The sequence below is a fragment of the Talpa europaea genome, assembly GCF_964194135.1.
Source record: "Talpa europaea genome assembly, chromosome: 6".
Taxonomy (NCBI): Eukaryota; Metazoa; Chordata; class Mammalia; order Eulipotyphla; family Talpidae; genus Talpa; species Talpa europaea.
Window position 1 is genome coordinate 128,224,808 of NC_140072.1, and position 22,759 is coordinate 128,247,566.

The 22,759-nt window shown below is 42.4% G+C and overlaps 1 protein-coding gene across 2 annotated transcripts in view; it reads right to left on the reverse strand.

The window, feature by feature from the left end:
• Window positions 1–18,897, reverse strand: part of DCT (dopachrome tautomerase) — a gene marked incomplete at both ends in the record, with an annotated part of 33,490 nt that extends 14,593 nt beyond the window's left edge. For both annotated transcript variants that reach the window (XM_084235382.1, XM_084235381.1), the window contains 6 exons: window positions 344–479; window positions 2,308–2,487; window positions 7,603–7,769; window positions 7,905–8,005; window positions 10,081–10,380; window positions 18,600–18,897. In XM_084235382.1, the coding sequence (XP_084091508.1) occupies window positions 344–479; window positions 2,308–2,487; window positions 7,603–7,769; window positions 7,905–8,005; window positions 10,081–10,380; window positions 18,600–18,897 (1,182 nt within the window). The remainder of the gene's footprint in view (window positions 1–343; window positions 480–2,307; window positions 2,488–7,602; window positions 7,770–7,904; window positions 8,006–10,080; window positions 10,381–18,599) is intronic.
• Window positions 18,898–22,759: the final 3,862 nt, after the last annotated feature.

Consider the following 22,759-nt stretch of genomic DNA (forward strand, 5'->3'; position numbering starts at 1 on the left):
ATTCACTTTAAGTTATGATTATGCTAATTTATGATAAAATTATGCTAAATTGATATAATTTAAATATAATCTCATTGTGATAACTTATGAATTCACCTCTGGACTACAAACTGTCTAGGGTCATTCTGAAGCTAAGCATCTACAATTCATGGCTTTCTAATGGGGGGACATCAAATGTAGTCTAACCACCTCAGTGCTGTGGATTAACATTAATGGACACAAGCAAACATTCCATTGTTCACATTGAGAAGAAAACATACATCAAGACTTACTCTTATTAAAAAGCAAGAAAATACAACTTATTATCTACAAAGAGTTTCATCTGTTCTGAGTCTGAACATACCACAAAAACAGGATCGTTGGCAGCAGAATGTGGCAAAGCATTTGTTCCACTGAGGAAGGTATGGACCAAATTGTGGAGGTTGGTCATTGGAAAGTCCAAGGTCCCATCTGCTTTGTCAAACCCTTCCAGGGCATTCCTGAGAACAATCAGTGTGTCAGCGACAACAGTCATGAATTAATAAAGGTTTCTTTTTATTTCCAGCCTGAGATCAGGTAGGGGAATAGGATATTGTGACATAGCTAATTAACTACAAATTAGTCCCAACCTTTAATGATGACCTTCTCTAAGAGGAGGGCATTTTCAATCAACACTACTCTGTACCTACTCATTTGGATTATATACTTTTTATGGACAGGTAAGACAATTATTTACGTGCATAGCTATCCTCCATCCCAAATTATGAACTCCTAGAGGTAGAGGCTGTGTTTGCTTTGTTCAGATTTTTGTGATCAGGGCTCAGCACCATCTCCAATACACAGTCAGTGATCAATAAATATTTTTAAATTAATATATAACCACGCATTCCATTTCTCAACTAAAATAAATCTGCCATTTGAGTGTGATGTATTCAGCATTCTAAACATATCCCAAAATTCCCTTAGCCTCCTCTCTTTTCCTCTTCCCTATTTTCAGGAAATTCTAATTGTCCGTACCTTAACTCAGTGATCCTCAAATTTAAGCATATATTGGAATCACTGAAGAAAAACACATATTTCATGCCCCACTTCCAGAGTTTTTGCTGCAGAAGGTATGGGCTGGGTTCTAGCAATCTGTAGTTCTAACCAGCTCCCAGGTGGTACCGATTATGGTGGTCTCAGCTCCACATTTGGAGAATGACTCCCTGTACCAACATCTACATGGAATGCACTCTGTTTTCTAAGCACTTCTGTCATGATGAAAAACAAATGCATTTTATCTGTTTCAAAACAATCTTAAATGTCACCCTTTACCTCACTTTTGATACTACCCAGAGGACTGTGACCAGCCCTGGCACAGACTCAAGCCTTCCTTCACTTAGCATAACCTCTCCATTTAAGATCCACCTCCCATCCCTGGCCCCAAGTCAGTCATATAATTTACACACAGTCTCATTTGGAGACTGTGATCTATCCATCATTCCTTTTGGCCCTTATTCATCTTTGTTTAGTATCTTGTTTATATCTCTACATATTTCTCATCATCCTCAAAGCCTTTTTAGAGGGAGAAAAATATCAGCGGTCCTTTAAAATCAAGTATTATAATTTCACTGCTGTGCTATGATTTGAACTGAATTTAGTTTGTTTTTCTAGAGAGCTCAGATTCCAAATTAATGTGTATAACTGATATTGTTTTGTAAGATAAAGGAGCATAAGCAAATATCTTCAATACTACACATATAAATTTGTTAATTTAACATATAGAATATTACTATTCAGCTATAAAAAAAGTTGCCATTTGCAGCAACATGGGTGGAAATGGGAGGGGTAATGCTAAATGGGATAAGTCAGAAGGAAAAAGAAAAATACTGGATGGTTTCATTCATATGTGGAATACAGAGAATCAAAACAAAGGAACAGACAAAACTAAACCAGAACAAACCCTAGAAATCTCACTGTAGAATTGAGACTACAGAGGGAGGTGTGGTAGGGGTAGGTAATGGGGGTGGGGCTCAATGGACTGTGATAAATATTATATTTAATGGGGTACCCTGGTTCTGAAGGCCTTACCAAAAACAGAAATACAGAAGATGACTTTGAATAACTAAATTAGATGGTGTGAAAGCCATACTATTAATTATAATTAAATGAGTATATAACAACTCTCCTGACACTGATGTTTTATTAACTGCTCTCATCCAGCCCCTCTCCCTTACTTGGTTTTGTAGCTCTTCCCCAACACTTGGATTTCCCGCCAGTTCATTCTAACCACAGACTGAAATTGTCAAAAGTGTAAGATGCCAGTCTAGCAGAGCTCAGCGCACCAACCTGAAGCTGAAGGTAGAGTTCTGGAAGAAAGGGGGATTGTCAAACTTGTTGAGTGACAGGCAATCTTGAATGTCTTTTAAGGTTGGCAATTTCTCATTGTTTCTTCCCACTTGATTTCTTCTCAACAAACCTTCATAGGTCCCATTACATAGCGTGACTCGTTGGTTGTAGTCATCTAAGCTAAGATGTGTAAGAAACGTAAAAATAGAGAAACCAAATAAAGGAGCGATAAAGACAAGCTTAAAAACTAACATTTGAGCGCTGACTACAGAACTGAAGCATCCGGGGAGGGTTGGGAGGAGTAAAAACAGAGAGAAGAATATAATGAGCTGTGGGGTAGACTGTTGGGTGACGTGGCGGCAGGTACACTCCGCTAACTACACCTGAAGGGGAGGATCCTGTACTTCTAAAATACCAACAATAATATAAGCTGATATTACTTCAATAAAAATAAACCCCTTTAAAAAACTGCAAAGGGCCTCCCCGGTGGCGCAGTGGTTAAGCGCTGGGTTGCAAAGCTGCCTGCAGCCTCTGTGGCGCCAGTTCGATCCCCGGCTGCTCCCCGGCCACCGGAGGAGGGTCCCACATGGTGCGCAGACCTCTCCTGCCGCCTGCTGCTCCCCTCAGCAGTGTCCTTCGGTCCTTCTGCCTGCTCTGCTCCCCGCTCTGGCTCTGGTGAATTCTCTCGCCCTCCCGCACTTCTGACTGTACCCAGTGCTTGTATGAACAAACAAACAAATAAATAAAGCTTTAAAAAAATAATAAAAAAAAATAAAAAACTGCAAAATTTCAATTCCAAAAAAAAAACCCTAAAAATAATATGTCTTGCTTTGTAGTAGATAATTTCACAACTTTGGGCCAACCAAACCAATCAGGGTAATAGTCACAGACTACATAGTACCATTATAAATTATGCAGTTCTTTACATATTAATTATACATTGCATGTCATGATATACATTATTGATTTATAATTTATATTGCAATATGCATTACTATATGATGGATGTGATACCTTACAAGGGTCAAAAATATATAGTAAGGGCCTCCCCGGTGGCACAGTGGTTGCGAAGCTGCCCAAAGCCTCTGCAGCGCTGGTTCGATCCCCGGCTGCTCCCCGGCCACCAGAGGAGGGTCCCACATGACGCGCAGACCTCTCCTGCCAACCAGAGGAGGGTCCCACATGACGCGCAGACCTCTCCTGCCACCCACTGCTCCCCTCAGCAGTGTCCTTCGGTCCTTCTGCCTGCTCTGCTCCCCGCTCTGGCTCTGGTGAATTCTCTCACCCTACTGTGCTTCTGGCTATACCCAGTGCTTGTATAAATAAATAAATAAATCTTTAAAAAAATAAAATAAAATAAAATAATAATCAAAAAATATATATGGTAAAAGAACTACCTTTGAAAGCAACTAAGGATTGAGAAGTCTCAAAACATAGATGTATAACTGTGAAGAACACTGCTCCACTTCCAGGCAATAAGAGCCGTTAGGAGGCAAGAAGGTGACTCTTGTCACATACATTTGAGTCTTGAGGAGCTGAATAGAAAACAGGGTGGCCCATAACTTACTCGACTGAGGCAGTTTGGGCAGAAGTGTCCATGTCAAGTTAATCAGACATTTTAAACAAACTGATGGCAAGTGGCAGAGGTCAGAGTAAAAGCAGATGGGACTATCTAGAAGAGAGGCACTGAGGAAGAGACTATTAGAAACCGTACGAAAGCAGTGGGGGTGGTTATGTGGTAAACACGGAGGTTGAGAAGGTTCCATCCCGTAAAAGGTGATACCCCGGGGCCTGCTGTGACCTGGAATTCCACCTCCAGAAAACTATTTAGCTAGTAGATTTGAATATTTAAAGATTTTTCTGTGTGGGTTTTAATGGGTGAGGGGGTAGTATGAGCGTGTGTGAGAATAGAAATCTGCACCTACGTGAGGCTGAGGGAGGCCAGTGCCTAAAAACGAGGCCCAGCAAGGCCTGTCAGGCAGCATTTCCCCATGTGTATTCCAGTGACATGGTCTATGAAGTGTAGGTCACAGAGTGAGACAAGTTTAGTTCCTTCCTGAAGAATAATTATGTTTACATAAGAAAGACTCTAAGAGGTCTAAAATGAAAATAACTTTTTCACTCAGTATATTCCTTCAATTTATTTGATCATGAAATCTCCTTCACATACTACCTATGAATACCCTAAAGCAGGGTGAGAAATAGTACTCTATGGCATCAAGTTAAGTCACGTGAAAAACACTTATAATGTGCCTGTGTGCTGTGGAGCACTGTCTGGTGATCTGTCAAAGGGATTAGGGGGTAGAAGATAGGCTCCCCACTACCTCAGCTGGGGCCCCATAAGTGTGGGCCTATCCAGGCTCAGAGGCATTGGTTCTGAAGCTCTGTGGCATGGGGCAGACAAAAGACACGGGACAAGGGAGGTAGAACGATGGGTTTACTAACAGAAAACCTTGAAGGGAAGAAAATAAATAAGGAAGGTGTCCCCCTGGGAATCTTTTTCTGAAAAGTATCATAGGAAAGAGAAACTCACTCAGTGAATCCCCAAAGACAGAACTGCTCAGGGCTGCAGGCTGCAGTCTACCTGCTTATGCGTCTTTATAGGTTCAGAACTCCTTCTCTCCTGCCCCTCTCAACTCACCAGCAGTCCATGGCAGCCAGACTGCTTGCAGAGACTTTTCTAGCTTCATGTGTGATATTCCCTCCACCTGAGACACACGCTCCCCTCCATCTGCATAAGGTTTTAAAGTCTTAAGGGTATAGCCAGGGCAATTAGACAAGAGAAAGACATCCAAGGAATCCAAATAGGAAAAGAAGAAGTCAAACTATCACTATTTGCAGACGATATGATATTATACATAGAGAACCCCAAAAACTCCACAGAAAAGCTAATTCAACTCATCAATCAGTTCAGTAAAGTGGCAGGATACAAAATCAACACGCAAAAATCAGTAGCCTTCCTATACACAAACAATAAATCTGAAGAAGAAGAAATCAAAAAAACCATCCCTTTCGTTATTGAAACAAAAAAAAAATCAAATATTTGGGAATAAATCTAACAAAAGAGGTAAAGGACCTATACAAAGAAAACTATAAAACACTGTTAAAAGAAATAGAAGAAGACACAAAGAAATGGAGAGACATCCCCTGCTCATGGATTGGAAGAATAAACATTATTAAAATGGCCATCCTTCCAAAAGCAATATACAGATTCAATGCTATTCCAATCAAAATTTCAATGTCATTCTTCAAAGAAATAGAACAATTATTGATGAAATTCATATGGAATCACAAAAAACCCCGAATAGCCAAAGCTCTCCTGAAAAAAAAAAGAAGGGAATGGAGGCATCACACTCCCAGACTTCAAACTATACTACAAAGCCATAATCATCAAAACTGCATGGTATTGGAACAAGAACAGACATACAGACCAATAGAATCGAATAGAAAATCCAGAAATAAACCCACAGATTTATGGTCAACTATTCTTTGACAAAGGAGCAAAGACTATGCATTGGAGCAAAGAAAGTTTGTTCAATAAATGGTGCTGGGAAAACTGGGTCGCTACATGCAAAAGAATGAAGCTTGACCACTACCTCACACCATACACAAAAATCAACTCAAAATGGATTAAAGAACTAGACATAAGACCTGAAACCATAAAATATATAGAAGGAAATATAGGCGAAACACTACGTGATTTGCACATCAAAGACATCTTTACAGACACATCACCCAAAACAGTGATAGTGAAGGCAAAGATAAACAGCTGGGACTACATCAAATTAAAGAGCTTCTGCACAGCAAAAGAGACAATAACAAAAACAAAGAGAAACCCCACCAACTGGGAGAACATTTTTGCACCCAACACTAATGATAAAGGACTGATCACAAAAATCTGCAAAGAGCTGATGAGACTCAACAACAACAAAGAAAATAATCCAGTCAAAAAATGGGCAGAAGAGCTAAAAAGAAACTTCTCTGAAGAGGAAATGCAAATGGCCAACAGGCATATGAAAAAATGTTCAACATCACTTGTCATCAGGGAAATGCAAATCAAAACTACCATGAGATACCATCTCACACCAGTGAGAACGGCACATATTAAAAAAACTTGCAACAACAAATGTTGGCGAGGGTGTGGAGAAAAAGGAACTCTTCTGCACTGTTGGTGGGAGTGCAAACTGGTCCAACCACTGTGGAAAGCTGTGTGGAGATTTCTGGACCTACTAAACATAGAGCTTCCATATGATCCAGCAATTCCACTCCTAGGTATTTACCCAAAGGACACAGAAACATCAATTCCAAAGAACACCTGCACCCCTATGTTTATAGCAGCACTGTTTACAATAGCTAAGCTTTGGAAACAGCCCAAATGCCCAAAAATAGATGACTGGATCAAGAAGATGTGGTACATATATACCATGGAATATTACTCAGCATTCAAAAAAGATAAACACATGCAATTTGCAGCAACATGGATGGCGCTGGAAGGGATCATGCTCAGCGAAATAAGCCAAAAAGAAAAAGAAAAATACCGGATGGTCTCACTCATAGCAGGAATCTAGAAAACTTAAATAAGGGACCAGGAAAATGAATAACTATAAGAAAGTGAAAATCAAAATCAACAAAAAACTATGAACCAGAGACACTTTTAGGGGGGCGGGGGCGGGAGGGGAGGGATTGGGGTCAGAATGGGGGGGTTGCAATTGTATGGGGAATATAACAATAAAATTTATAAAAAAAATAAATAAAATAAAATAAAATAATTAAAAATAAAAAAAAAAAAGTCTTAAGGGTAATCGCCATCACATCCTTAGAATTTCCCTGCCTCTCTTCTGAGCTTTCTGTATACACCTATTAGGATGATCCTGGCACTGCATTGTAACCTTTTTACATGCAATCTACCTTTGTACCTATAAAACAATATTCAAAAGGAAAGCTATATTTTATTTGTCTTTGTTTTCCCAGCACTATTACACTGCTTAGAATATGACTGGTGCTTAAGAAATGTCTGAATGTAGGAATGAACTACTTCTAATTTCAAAAGAGTTGATCTCAAAATGACAGGCAAGTATCCTGAACATCCAAGTGCCATTTCCATACCTCTATTCTTTTGTATTAAGGGACTTAGAGTGTTTTAAAATCCCACTATGGTTTGGAAAACCATTGTTTGCAAATATAAATAGAGCACACCATGCATTAGGCACAGAAACATAAAATGACTCTCCATCCCTCAGGCAAGTAAGACAAATTAAGTCTCTGGATTTTCGGATGCAGGTGCATCCGAATTACCTGTCACAGACAATCTCCCAATTGGAAAATCTGGAGTTCGCGCTAATGAGGGTTGGGTCGTCTTGTCTCGCCGCCCCCAGGAGCTGGTCTGTACACACGTCACACTCGTTTCCCCCGGTGGCAAAGTTCCAGTAGGGCAAAGCAAAGGACTCGTTGCCAGTGAGCCGCTAGAAGCAAAGAGCACACCTAGTCACAGAATTCGTGCCATCGGATACGAGAAAGCATGAGAGCAAAGTCTGATGTGCATCATCACCAAAATGTGGAACAAAATGAAAAGAAACAAATGTAGAGTTTGAACCAACCTGGAGATCTCTTTCCAGCCACAACAAATGGTACCGGTGCCAGGTGACAAAGGCGGGTCCTTGATGCGAGAAATCTATGGCCTTATATGGGCGCCCTGGTCCTACAACAATCGGAAGCCATTAGGGAGCACAGAATCAGTCTTTCAATCTTACCTGGGGTGTGTCTGCAGAGCCTTTAAGTGTATCATGTTTTAGCCAAAATAAAATTTGTTTTTGCAACAACAATTTCAGAAGCAACAAGCACCTTCATGATATGGTCTCCTCCCTCTCTCCAAGCTGGATTGCCAACAGAAATCCAAAATATCAAAATTCAGGTCACTTTAACATAACATGAAAAATGACATATTTAACTTCTATGCACATTTCATTGAGATGAGCTAAGAGTAGCTAAAGGAAGGGGTCATTAAAAACTAAAGGCAATAGAATCTTTAAAGACAGTTTCTAACCTAGTCTCACAAATGTGCAAGTTTATAAGGGAGGGATTAATTCATAATCAGACAACCTCCTTTGTGCTTAGCCCTAATTCAGCATTTATAGAATGAAAAGAACTTACATTGATTGTACCTCAGCCATCAATCAGTCCCAACAACTAGCTGACAAGCTTGGTCGCCGAGACCAGAAGAGGGAAAAATACATTCAAGCCCATTTGGCCCGGTCACTGGAACTGCCAATTTTAGTGAACAGCTTTGGGCAATTTAATGACCTCCTTATAGCCTGTTCCATCCCTCTTTCCTTTTCATAACAGCTTTTGATGGTTATGTAGAAACTTGAGCTAACTTCAGTTCTTTTTTAAAGTACCTATAATAACTTCAGGGAGCTGAAGAGACATGAATATAAATTTAATTTCTAGATATGACCAGAAACTATAGTTTTCTTTCCCTCTTGAGAGACAACCCTCTCATAAAGCAAAAATTCCTCAGAGTGATGACAGGAAAACCATAAAGTTTATAGCCAGGAGAGCCTTCTTATCTATAGATAAAGAAAGACAGATGCTTCCCTTAGAGGCAAGTTTTTTAAAAGCCCTTCCGCTGAGGAAAGATCTGCTCCTGCTGCTGTTGACCACACAGTCCTTTTTTAATGTTTTGATCCAGAACAAAGTTTAAAGTTCTCAAAACAATACAATCTAGTAACAGTGAACCAGTGAAAAAACTCTAGGACAGACAATTCTAAATGAAAACCTCCCTCCTCAAAGTGGTGTTTCCAACCACCCCGACACCAGGAGGGGTCCCCAAAGTGGAGGGCGTTGCAGGTTGAGTCAAAGGCTCAAGCCCCATGTGCAGCCTGGAATGGACTCAAGTCCTCCTGGAACAAACTGTGTCTACAGATTTCTCCTGACTGAACAATCAGTGAGGACAGAGCTGCATCTACTAGAGCAATGAAATTCCTAACAAACCATTCCACAGCCCACTCATAGGCCCAATTTTTAGGATCCCGAGGCCTCCATTTTCTCAAACAACAAATATAATTGTGGTCCCAGGGACTAAGCAGGAGAAATTATATTTGAACTGCACAGCGATGGCCCAGCTTATGCTGGTCCTGGACAACAAAACAACCCCACAATGCCTGGGGGTCCAGGAGTACACAGGCGTAACAGTGACCTGAAAGGCGAAGACTAAGACATGTGAGTTCAATGGAATTAAGCTGAGATGCACACTTCCAACACAGATGCTAATTCTGCAGAAAGAAGGTTCATGTGCCTCAGCTTATGTTCAGTTAATGCCTCTAATTTGAAGGAAAGGTCAGTGACGGTTTCCATGGTCAGATTTAGGAATGTTTCCTTCTAGAATTAAGAGGAATTTGCACTCACTTCATCAGGTCTTGCCTTTGAGGATTAACAACTTCAAAGGGACAAGTTTAGACTTTGGACCCAAAACAAGCCACAGGACAGAACTTTTTGAATGTCTGCAACCAATGTATAGGAAGAAACTTCTTTCTTACTTCACACAGGGCCTCCCTGGTGGTGCAGCGGGATGAGTGCAGCACTGTGAAGATGTCCGCGGCCTCTGCAAGCACCAGTTTGATTCCCGGCCAGCCAGAGAGATACTATTTTCATAAAACTTATCCCTCCTTGAGGTCTTCTTCTTGCTAACTAACTTGTATGAAATTACTTCCTAGCCATCCACCCCCTCAATCCCAAACCAGTAAGAATAGACCTTAAGGTAAGGAAAAAACCCACCTAATAGTGTATCTCTGACAGAATAGTAATGGAGCCACACAAAGAAATCGTAAATGCTGCAGTTGGCGATCTGGGGCTGGGTCCTGTTGGGCCCGAGCAGGCCCAGCCAGTGCTGCGTGGTGATCACGTAGTCGGGGTGTGGGGTGTTCTTCGCCAGGTCTAAGGCACCCAAGAACTGCTCCCTCTCCTGAGGCGTCAGCGAATGGATGTTCTTCCGAATGACCGGTGGTTTCTTCTGATCGCAGTTGGGACCCGTCCAGCCGAACTTGCAGTCTCCACAGTCATAACCAGCAAAGTTTCCTGGTGTATTTTAAAAATAATAATAATAAAGGGAGAGATGGAAGAAGTATATGTCATTTTGAGGAAATTTCTCCACGTGAATACTGGAGTAGAATGGAAGCGGGGGATAAAGTCTTATGAGAAGGCAATGAAAGCCAGTTTCCTCCCCTCTTAAAATATTTGCATCTCCAAGTGGACCGAAGATCAAAGCATTAACTATTTATTAATTATTAATTAATTATTAATTAATTATTATTAAGCAATAATTATTTCTGAAAACAAAACAAGACAAATGCTTGATATATGATTATAGGCTGAACTGTGTCTCCCCCGAATTCATGTTAAAATCCTACTCCCTGGTACCCCAGTATATGCCTACTTGGAGAGGGGGTATTTCAGGAGTCAATTAAGTTAAATGAGGTCACCCGGGTGGCCTTAATCCAGTATCTTCCCAGGTATCCTTGAAAGTGAGGAAATTTAGACACAGAAAGTTACTGAGGCAAGACCATAGGGAGCCGCAGGGAGAAACAGCAACCCGCCAAGACCTTGATCTGGAAGGACAGGCCTCCAGAACTGAGACAGAATGAGTTTCTCCTGCCCCCCAAGCTGTGGTACTTTGTGATGCAGCCTCAGCAAGCTAACACCCATGCTGTCTCACACCTCTCCTTCCTCTCACCGGTCACACAAAGGGCCCCCCTCGTGCTTTTCACACCCCCACATGGGTGGGGCAGGAGCCTGGGATACCCGCTGCAGATCCCTGCTCCCCCCGTGGCACACACCACAAGCACCCACACCAAAGCATTCACTGATTTCGAGGGGGAAAGAATATATCCAGCTGGGCCTCCCTGGTGGTGCAAGGGGTTAAAGCACAGCACTGTGAGGCTTGCCTGCAGCCTCTGCAGCACAAGTTCGCTCCCCGGCTGGCCAGGGAGCTATCCACATGGCACAGCAGACATCTCCTGTCTTGCCCACTGCTCCCCTCAGCAGCGTATTTTAGTTGATTTGCCTGTTCTGCTCCCCACCCTGTCTCTGGTGAATCCTCCCTCCCGCACCTCTGGCCTGTACCCCAATTCTTGTACGCATAAATATATAAATCTTAAATATATATATATATATATATATATATGCCAGCTGAAGGTGCAACCAAAATAAGTAAGCTCATATCCAGAAATGTAGGTGACATCTAACACTAGAAATGCTGGTTTATTTCACAAAGGAGGCAGAATGAAGGCAAAATCCACACAGGCTGGCGGGTCATCAGGGTGAATTAGCAGCCAACAAACCGCAAATCCCAGCAGCGCTTCATGTCAGCTGCACTAATGACTCTGCTTCATCCACCAGGGAATGAGAACTACTTCCATCAAACGCCAAACATCTTTCTGATTAGCTCTAAAATTTAAATTATTTGAGCTTGCCCTTGACTTTCTTCTTAGCCTTGAATATTGCTTTTGCTATGACCATCCATCCTTCTTTAGGTGATGATATGTTAGACAGTAAATATTTAAATACTATTCAAGTAGGACAGTTGCATGGGAGTTTGGGGGAAGGTGAGTGAAGCAGGTGGTATGGGGTGGTGTGAAAATGTACCCCCAAAATGATACAGTTATGCAAAATACATAACTAAACATATCAATAATATTTCAGGAAAATACATGCATGCATACATACATAGACACATACATGCTTAAATATTCATGTGAAATGTCACAACAAAAGGGAATAATAACACTGACCCCCCCAGGGGGTGAGAGGGGCTATAGAAAGCATTTAACTGGGTGACCAGCTCCCATGCTCCCTCATCCTCCCTCATGCTCCCAGATCTTCACTTGCTCTTCCTTCTGTCTACATTTTCCCTCACCATCTTCTAAATTCTTCTTTACCAGAGTTACCTCTCGTAAGCATCATGATGAGCTTCTATAAGGTCATCCTTGATTCCACAGATGGGATCAGGTACCCCTGGTCTGTGCTCCCATGGAAACTTGATTCTATTGTATTTATCCCACTGACTGTAAAATTTACTTGTCTCCACTACAGGCTAACAAAGGTTGTTATTCTGCAGCCCAGGCCTGGATTTGGCCCTAATCAAAATTAAAATCTGCCAAATGAGTGAAAGACAAGTCCAACCAAATCATCACGAGGAGTGCTTTTAATAGCTTTCAATCTTATTTGTTAACTATGTCTCCAGGAAGCTGAAATGCTAAAAATTTTAAATAAGAAATAAATATAAAGCATGTCATAGATAATTCAATAAACAAATTTTCTTCCTTTCTCTTTGAGTCCTTGTGACTTAAAAGAAAAAGAAAGCCCTGAAAATATAAACTTTAAGTATCAAAGTTAAAGTGAATAAATAATATGAGAGAGAGATCATTTGGATCTCTAAAGGAAAAATAGCATAAAAATGAAAATAATTGGCATTTGTACTATGTAAAGAAAATGCACAGATCTCCTTTATTATTTATTCAACAGACCATTTCATGGTTACAGAAAATTTTCTTTAAATATCTTAAAGAGGAAGAATTTTGTTAAATAACTGGCTACTTGGGTTTTATGCTCTTTGTAGCATATATAATATATCTACCTAACCTTAAATAGCTCAATTATCTGTATTTTCCCATGTTTTTTAAGAGATTGAGTTAAACATTAAAATTTATATTGATTTCTGGAGTGAAACTGTTAAACTACAAATTAATGGCAAATATTTATTGAGCATCTACTACAATATCAAATGCTGTACAAAATGCTGCAGTCATCATGGTCTTGGGTGCCTTTCTTTTCCCTCAGTGTAGCTACTAAAAATGTGTAGTATCTAGTTTAAAAACGCCTTTGATTAAAGCACATCATGGAGTTGAGCAGCTTTGACATGAATAGAAAATTTTTTCAGGAATCATTGAAAAAAAGGCACCTGAAGAATACTAAGAACCCAAACTTCCAGCTCTTGCCTACAGCCAGATAACTGAAGGAGAATACAGTCACAGCCCTAAAATGAAAGAGTAATTCTTTCCTTCAAAATATTAAGAAAGAGCACACCTAAACTGTATAATAAATTCAGTACACTTCTATACTAAGGCATGAAACTTAGAATTTTGGGGTCTCATTGAAATCAAGTAATTAGAAGCTAATTTATGCCATAAGTTTTATGATTCCTGCACTTTCTTTGCTACAATTCTTTTTGGTTGCTAGCAACAAAATTACTAATAACTAATTATGTCCTCCATTCATTTATTCAATAATATATTAACACCTACTCCTTAAAGGATCATCAAAACTAAGCATACCTCCACTGCTTTATGTATGTTCAGACAAGTTGCCACACTTTGAACTTAACTGCTCAGCCCTGTCATATTGGGATTGTGGAAAACAAATGTGTTCATAAATTCGATCAGTCTGAACCGTGTCTGACACAGAGTAGGTTCCGTGTTAGGTGTTATTATCTTTATTACGAAAGACCACTTAGGGAGCAGTATTGTAAATATTTGTTTTCATATCTGTCTTACTTATCCACTCCACTGTGGGCACCTTCATGTTGAGATTTTCCCCCTCTGTGTACCTGAACATAATGGGTGCTAAATAAATACTGGTTGGGTGGGTGATAAAGGAATCCATGAATAATTGAAAGAAAAGATATTTTAACAGTAGGGATGCAGATGATGGACATAAGCTGATAAAATATCAGTGCATGTCTAATGGTGGAGAAAGTGAAAACAGAGGGATAAACTGAGCTCCGGGAAGAACAAAAAGTGACATGATTAATTCTGACTCAGAAGACCAGAGATGCTTCATAATCATGTTGAACAAAGCTGTCTAGTTTCACCAAACCTGAGTTACCCCTGCAAAGCTCCGTACAGACATTCTAATAAGAAAGCGTTTGTCCCTATCTGAGCTCATGTAGTCCGGGTCTACACTGACAAGTGGTCTACACTGTTCTGTAGTCTGTGGAAAAATTCTTTTTCCAGTGTGGCTCAGAGAATATACACAAAGCTCAGAAGTCAGGCCCCTTTCGTTTCTGAGCTTCAAAATTTGGTCCAATGAATGTGCTGAATGCCAAAGACAACTGAAAAGGACTGAACAAAAATCTAGCACACAACTTAGTTATTTAGTTAGTTAGTTTAGCTCTCCTACTAGTTCCTTACATCAATTTAATGAGTTAATTTTTCTTTTAATTCAATAATAGCAGCAGCAAAAAATATAATATAAAATATAAATATTCTCTCTAAGAAAATGCAATAATAAAAATAAATCTTTTTTAAAAGGGTTAATAAATATAAGCTTATTTATAATCTTAAAATATAATCATTTTAGCAAGGACTGAATTCTCTTGCTGGGAAGCGGAGAGAGAGAAAAAAAATCAAGGATGCTGAGAAACTGATCTGTGGACCAATGAGTATGTCCTTGAGCAAAAATGAAATTTAAAAAGTCAAAGTCCTCTGTCTGCTTAGCACTGGGATAATAATGGAAAGGGAGCGAAGAACAACCAGATAATACACGTTTCTACATGAACAGCATCAGCGCAACCTCAGGAGGCTATTAGACTAAATAAGCTTAAAGACCACCGATTAGTGAATTTACAAGGAACTCTAAATAGCCTATTCCTTTTAATTAGACATTCTATTATTTTAATAACAATACTTTATACTCACCTGGGGCCTTTCATCTGCAAAGCTCAAAAGGATTTTACAAGTGTGGTTTCATCATTATCCCCATTTCAGAGATTGGAACATGGAGGCACTCAGTCACTTGTATGAACAAGAAGTTTTCAGACAACTGTTCAAAAACAATTTGATGCGCACGTTTTTCAGAAGTCCAAAGGCTGCAACGGGTAGATTCTCAGAAATGCCAACTGGCAAGAAAGACTTGTAAGGTGAACAGCTCATGCCAAAGTCTCCTGAAACTCAGCTCTTCCTGACAATTAAGTTCAATAATGTTTTATTCCAACTTCTACAGAGAATAGGGAAGTGCCCTCTAGAGAATTTGAATAGTGATTTAGGCTTTTCTTTCCTCAGAGTTTGCCTTTATTTCTATGCTTTAGGCTAATAAAATATCTTACCAACTTCCAGGCATGTTTATTTTTTTCTCAAAGATTTATTTATTTATGCACACAAGAGGTGGGGTACAGGCCAGAGGTGTGGAGGGTGACAGGATCCACCAGAGACAGAGCAGAGCGGGGAACAGAACAGGCAGACTGACTGAAATACACTGCTGAGGGGAGCAGCGCGAGAGACAGAAGTGGTCTGCTGTGCCATGTGGGTAGCTCCCTGGCTGGTCAGGGATCGAACTTGTGCTGCAGAGGCTGCAGACATAAGATCAGTGCACACAATGGTGACCTATAGGTGTGATGTTGCACAGAACTCCGGACCTTATTCAACTTGCTTAACTGAGACTTTCTACCCAGGGAATAGTAACTCCCCATGCACTACTCCTCTCCCCTCCATTCCACTCTTTGATTCCACAAATGACTGTCTTAGGTACCACAGTTACGTGGAATCATGCAGTAACTGTCCTTCTGTAATTGGCTTATTTCACTTATCATGATGTCCTCCTGATTCATCCATGGTGTCACATATTACAGAATTTCCTACTTTTTTAAGGCTGAATACTAGTCATCTGATGTATATGCCACTTGGCAAGGAAGTGGAGAAAGTGAAACCCTGGTGCACTATTGGTGGATATTCAAAATGGGCCTGCTGCTATGGAAAACAGTGTGGGGGTTCCTTTAAAATTTAAAAAGAATTATCATATGATCCAGCAATCCCATTTCTGAGCATATATCCAAAAAGAATTGAAGTCAGGATTTCAAAGAGATATTAGCATTCCCACATGTATTGTAGCATTAATCACAAAAGCCAAGATGTAGAAATGCTTAAATGTCCATTAACAGATAAATGACGTTTATTTTTCCATTGAGTTAACAAAGTTCAGGATCATCCACAGTCTAGTTACCAGAAACTAATCTACATCTCTCTGTTGATAAATTATGGCTAACCCCAGGGGAATGCTGGAGTCCTATTTGAAAAAAAAACTCTGACACTGCCAGAAAGAGGGGCCTTGTGGGACTCCAGATTAGGTTAAATTCTGAAGACTGTCTCCAAACCATGACAAATTTACCCTAGGAAGGCAAGAGAATCACTCTTTGGGAGAGAAAAACTGAGAAACATGTGTCTCGCTTTGGGATACATGTCATATCACCGAATGGTGAATTCTGTGTGTGCTAGATAATTTTCCCGTGCAGGCACGAAGGATTTGGTCTGGTGCCCTGAGTCTCAAAGCAAAAAACCATCAAAGTCATCCTAAGTGGCACCATCCAACATTAGCTGGAAAAAGCTATGGGCCTAAGTAAGTCTAGAAAAATCCAACCATGGAAGTCAGCCACCGTCTGCTTTTGGATCACAGGGGAAGTCAGCCACAGTCTGCTTTTGGATCTCAGGGCAGCCATGACCTTGGCTGCAGCTAGAGATGGAGACCACACATTCTGGGAGGCTCTGCTGCCTTGTGTGGAACTGTGGACCTGTGATGGAGGGCAGGCCCTGTGTCTGGCCCACTGGCTTCTCAACTCTGCTTATCCTCTGCAGGGTGGGGGGGCCCTTTTTATGTATTAAAAGTAGGCCATTCTAACCCTAAGCACTGTCACCACCTTAATATATATATATATATATATATATATATATATATATATATATATTATTGCTAGTCTGGTCAAAAGATAATAGAGGTCACGGTAAGAAGAATTAATAGTTATATGGGGAGGGCCCAATAGACTAGGGCGGAGGATTTTAAGTGCTTTGGTGTTGGGTGTGATGTCTTGACACAGACCTGAAGGGGGTGATCCTATGCCTCTAAATCATATGCAGTGTTGTAAACCACTGTAGGAAGGAAGGAAGGAGTCGATCTTTATGGAAAAAAGAGAGCTAACAGTCATAACTGATTTCCTAGTAGCTTCTGCCCAAGATTCCATACAACCGATTGTAAGGTGTGGCATTCCTTCATTGACTGACCCGGCAATACATGTTCTAGAAAAGTTTTCAGAGTCACGGACAAAGAAGTTATTATATCCTGTGCTTTCCAGTCGCCCGGATAATATTAGACCTGCTGACTCTCATTAGACTGAAGAGCCAAGAGAATTGAGATAAGGTCTATGGAAGCAAATGCTTGATTGGCTATTAAATAGTAACAATGTTGGTCACAATGCCTGTCCAGGGCAAAATTAACAGTTCCTTTGAGTCACAGAGTTAACAAGGTGACTCTGAAATGAGTGTAAAGTCAAATTATAAAAACAACTGATGTCCCTCCTGCCTCCGTCTCAAAGTCCTTTGTCGTTTTCCTTTTTATACCCTTATCTAGTTATGATCTGTGTTCTCCTCTGTTCCAACTTCACATGAGAACAGAAGCAAAAATATTTTAAAAAGGAAAATTCATAGGCAGCTGGACGCCGTAGAACAGTGTCCAAAGCTTTACCACGGTTTCCCCTGAGGATTTTTTGTTTGCAGATGCCCTGCAAGGCTTTGGGGGTTCATCACCACTGAGCGAGGCTGCTGAACTCGAGGGGGACATTATGAGACTCAGAAGCTCTAGGGAGATCAGAACATGCAGAGAGGTTCCACAGAAATGGGTAATAAGACAGACCCAGAACTAAAAAAGAACAAATTTTGAAATGTCCACATCAACTCCAGACAAAGGAGCAAGTCACCACTGTCTTTCTCCAGCCTCCCTTCTCCACGGCATCCCTCCAGCTCTGGCAAAGCTGCAGCCCGGCCATCGCCTTCCCAAGCAAGAGGTGCTCACTTGAGATCTGTTCAGGGCATTGGAAATGCTGCGAGCAGGACTAGGAATCACTGCTGTGGACCCTGTCTTTTCCAGGCCAAGCCTCTCCCACCCCACCCCCAACAAGAGCAAACCCATTTCAGAAGCAGAGGCCACCGAATTCTTCCTGAAAGGACTTGCTCTGAGTTTCAGAGCCAAGTCTGGAGCTCCTTAGCTTCGCCATCCAACAAACCAGCCAATGGTATGTTGGCAGCAGTTCATCTAACCAGGCGTGTCCTGTCATATTTATGTCGCTGCATGAACTAGATGCATGAGGCGGCGTGAAGGAGACCAGCAAGGCCTCAGCCTTCCCCAGCAGCAAACTCACTTTGCTTTCCCAAGCCTGGTCTGACTGAGCCTAGAGTCCATCTCCTTCGAATGGGCTCCCCCTGACCAGCCGGGGTCCTCCTCAGAGCGTACCTGACAGGTGGGCCCACCTTCCTCACCTGTGCACTTGCAGGTCCGGTCAAAGAACTTCCTCGGCCACCGCTCCCGGTCATCCTGGTTGCGCAGGACGTAAGGGCCACTCCAGGGCCTGGTGTCCACTTGCACCTCCACGCAGCGGCCCCGGCCCTGCAGGGAGCCACAGGCGTTGGCGGGCTCGGCGCCCAGCGGCGGGCAGCACTCCTTGGACACCAGGCGGCCGACCGTCATGCAGACCCGGGGGAACTGCGCTGCGGCGCGGGGCAGGCTGGCCCAGCCCAGGCAGCAGCTGAGCAGAAGGCCCCAGCCCAGGGGGCTCATGGCTCCACTCCTTGCTTCTCTCCTGCTCTCCCTGGCCTCCTGCACGCGCGCTCTTGAGCGGTCACTCTCTGCTCTGATTTTGGGGTTTGGGGTATCTTTCTGTTTTGCCCTCTAGTCCTCTCCTTTCTAAAAAATAGCCGCACTGATCACAGCACCTATGCGTGTGCCCATGTGTGCGTGCACACGCACAGACCATTTTATGGGATTCAAACTGCAACAAATCTAATTCTGTTAGAAGCGCCTTTAACAGCTCAATTTAATGAGGGTAGCGCTTGTCCCGTCTCCCCCATTAAACCAGGCTTTGTCTAATTGAGTTAATTCACAGAGCGCCCCAGTCAGACTCCTTGTTATGCTGGTATTTCTAAGCCCTCTCCTTCCCCCTTAGCCCTTGACTTTAATTGCCTTGAACTCAGTTCAAAAGCCAAACACCGAGCTGTCTTTATTCTGTCTGGCTTGCCAAGCCATGGGGCCTTGTGGGGTTTGTGGAAGGGCTGGGAGAAGCCGTCATTAGGGGAATTAGCATTAGAGAAATCCTCCTCGTTAGCACATGACCCCAGTGCACAATGAAGTAGATAAAGTTTCTGGCTTTGTTTCAAGGGGGCAAAACCATCTTCATTATCTGGGCTCATGTGCTCCGCCAAGCTCGTGACCTCAGACTTCCTGGGGAGTCAATGGCTGGCTTGAAAGGCTCTTTGCACACAAGCGTGCTTGCTAAGGACGCCTCACTCCTGACTGCTCCTGACGTGCTGGGAAGACCGCCCCAGGAGTCACGCAACTTCAGAAATAAAGAAACATTTATTTGGGGCTGACGTACAAGGAATTGCTTTGTGCCACAATGAGGGACCCTCTTCCCTGTGCATAATAACTTACTATTCTATTCAGCACATCCAGGCAGCAGATTTTTTTTTAATGACGTAAAGTGCCTGCCATGCCACCAGAAATTGTCATTCTCTGTAAGGAAGGCGGTGAGACTATATGGAGCGAGGACTTACGCGTGACAGCTTTTGATTCACGTTAAGGTTAAGCATTGTCAAGCATCCGTCTGGAAGGCAGTGCCTCCCCTGGCCGTCTAGGGGTGGAGAAGGGAAAAACAGATCAGCCACAATGGCTGGGTCCATTGATTCCTTCGTGGTGGAAACAGAACCGTCTTAGTGCATTGGGGTCTGTAGAGACAGCTGCTGGGAGACCGCGTCAGACAATTTCTAAAAGCACTTTGTATTTGGGCATAAAGATACAAAATGTTATGCTCTAAAGCAAATTCCTATGGTTAAAACCGTTTTGTATATCTTCCCACCCTTACTAAGCATCACCCCCAATGATAGGTTGGTGACTGATTAATTGGCATCCCAATTATGACTGGACCTCAGTGTCGTCTGAAACAGAATCTTTGAGGGTGTGACCCAAAAGACCATTTTTCTAAGTTCTCTGCCATTCTCATGTGCGGGCTTAAAAGTTGCCTATCATCCGGGCCTCCCTGGTGGCACAAGGGGTTGATCACAGTGCTGTGAAGCTACCCGCAGCCTCTGCAGCATGAGTTTGATTTTTGGCCTGCAAGGGAGCTACCCACATGGCGCAGCAGACCTCTCCTGTCTCGTCCGCTGCTCCCCTCAGCAGTATATTTCAGTCAGCCTGCCTGTTGTGTTCCCTGCTCTGTCTCTGGTGAATCCTCTCACCCCCACACCTCTGGCCTGTACCCCAGCTCTTGTATGCATAAATAAATATTTAAAATAAATAAATAAATAAAAGCCACTCATCAGAATAAAGCACAGTCCTCAGGAAATGTTGAAATCGAGTCAACCAAGATTCCATGTTTTCATTGCCCTATCCTGCCTCTACATTACCACAAAGGGGTACCCTGCTCTCAGTTCTGCAGGGTAGAAGCCCACATCTGAGTGTCACTGGGGCTTTGCTCTGCCTGAAGACAGGGGAGGAATCCTTCTTGCCTCTTCCAGCCTCTGGCGAACGGCTGCCGTTCCTCATCTTCTTTGGTGAACTGCGCTTCTCTCCAGTCTTTCCCATGGCTTCCTCTTCCTCTGGAAGCTCTCTCTGAATGTCTCTGGTAAGGACAATTGTCATTGGACTTAGGACCTGCCTGGATAATTCAGGAAACTCTTGTCTTGACATTCTTAATTATGTCTGCAAAGAGTCTTCCACCAAATAAAGTCATATCCACAGATGCTGGGCATGGACATAGCGCCTAGGAGGCCACATTTGAGCCATTACATCATGGATAGGGTGCTTGAAAAACATGAGGGTTGTGCTATCTCTGAGCTGGAAGGGTGGTCCAGAGCTCATTCATTCATTTCACATGTATTTATGGACCTGGATCCAACATCATGACACTCTGGGGTTGCACAGTCGGTGAAATCCTGGGGTCACATCAATATTAGATCTAAAGTTCTTGGGTATTGACACTGATGGAGTCAATGATTCTCGTGTCAGAATGCCCCAGGTGGAGGATCTGGGTCTCTTCCTTCACGACCCTGGCTAGATCCCAACCTGGCCATCTGTTACCTGGCACCGGCATGCAGACTGTCATCATCCATCACCCACAGGACAGCCTGGCCTGACCTCCTCTGTGCCCTAGACTCATATATCTCTCTTTCTATTTGACCTCTACCTGTAAGTCTAGACATCTCTCCATTAATATGCTCAAAGCAGAACTTTTGCTCTCTCCCCTGCAATTGTTCCTCCATTTTCTTTTCCAGTTTAGTAAAGCCCATCACTACAATTCTGTAAGTCATCCCTGATTCTTTTCTTCCCCACCACCTGCCCCACAGATGCTTCCTGAAATCCTTGGTCCTTCCATGTACTTCTCCAAGTGTGGTCGACAGATGCAGGGATGTGTGTTCATCACCTGCATCAAGGAGAGAAATCGAAGGTCAGAAACTGGCGTAACATTTGATGTTGTCGCAGCCACCAAGCACACAATCAGTGCACTCATCTTACTGAAGAGCCGCATCAAGACTACCTTAGTGTCATTAAGGTTATAAAAAATATCATGTGAAATTTGTAAGGCACTTTGTATATCGTCCAACAGACGGCAGTGTCATTCTTATAAGGATCCAGGGAAAAGATTTCTCTCTGTAGCCATAAAAACTGTGCTTCCTTGTGGCAAAGTGCTTATCCTGAACACTTGGACAATGTGATCTTAGCCTCGAATTTCTTTCTTGGCCTTGGCCAAGGACTGGCTCATAGCCGGACTTGCAGCCCACATATCAAGAAACAGATGCACCTGGGTCTGGTTTTATGTTTCCTTCCTTTTGTCGCCCTAATTCTGGGATTTTTATTTTATCCTTTTGCAAATGTATGCATCTCTCTAGCCTATCTCAGCTCTCTTGAGAAAGGAAGCAGAGAGAAACATACACATGCAGGTGTATTTCTGTGTTGGTCTAAGCCAGGTTGTGGTTTGTAAGTAAGCATTCCAGAAGAATCCTGAGAAGTTGCTGTAAGTTATCACACATCTAAAGATATATATGTCAAGGAGAGCTCACGTCATGAGCAGGGCTGTAATGAAACATTGCCTTATTTACAAAAGGCAATAGCTGTGCCAGCCACTGAATAGCAGACTTAGGAGGAGATACCTCCAGCGTGCATGGCCAGTGAAAGCCATACAATCAAGGACTAATCTAAGGAATGTTCTGAAATCAAGCAAAGAGAAGCAGCTGTGTATCGTGGAGCTCAACAATCTAGAGTAGCAAATGCCTTGGTAGAAAGCCAGCCATTTAACCAGTCCTTTCACAGGTGAGGCGAGACAGAATGAAAAGAGGCTCTGCTTGTTTTCAGTTAGCTCTGCAACACCTATCGCCATCTTACTCAGGAGAAGGACTCCCTGTGTGTTCGTGGCAGTGAATCGAAAAAG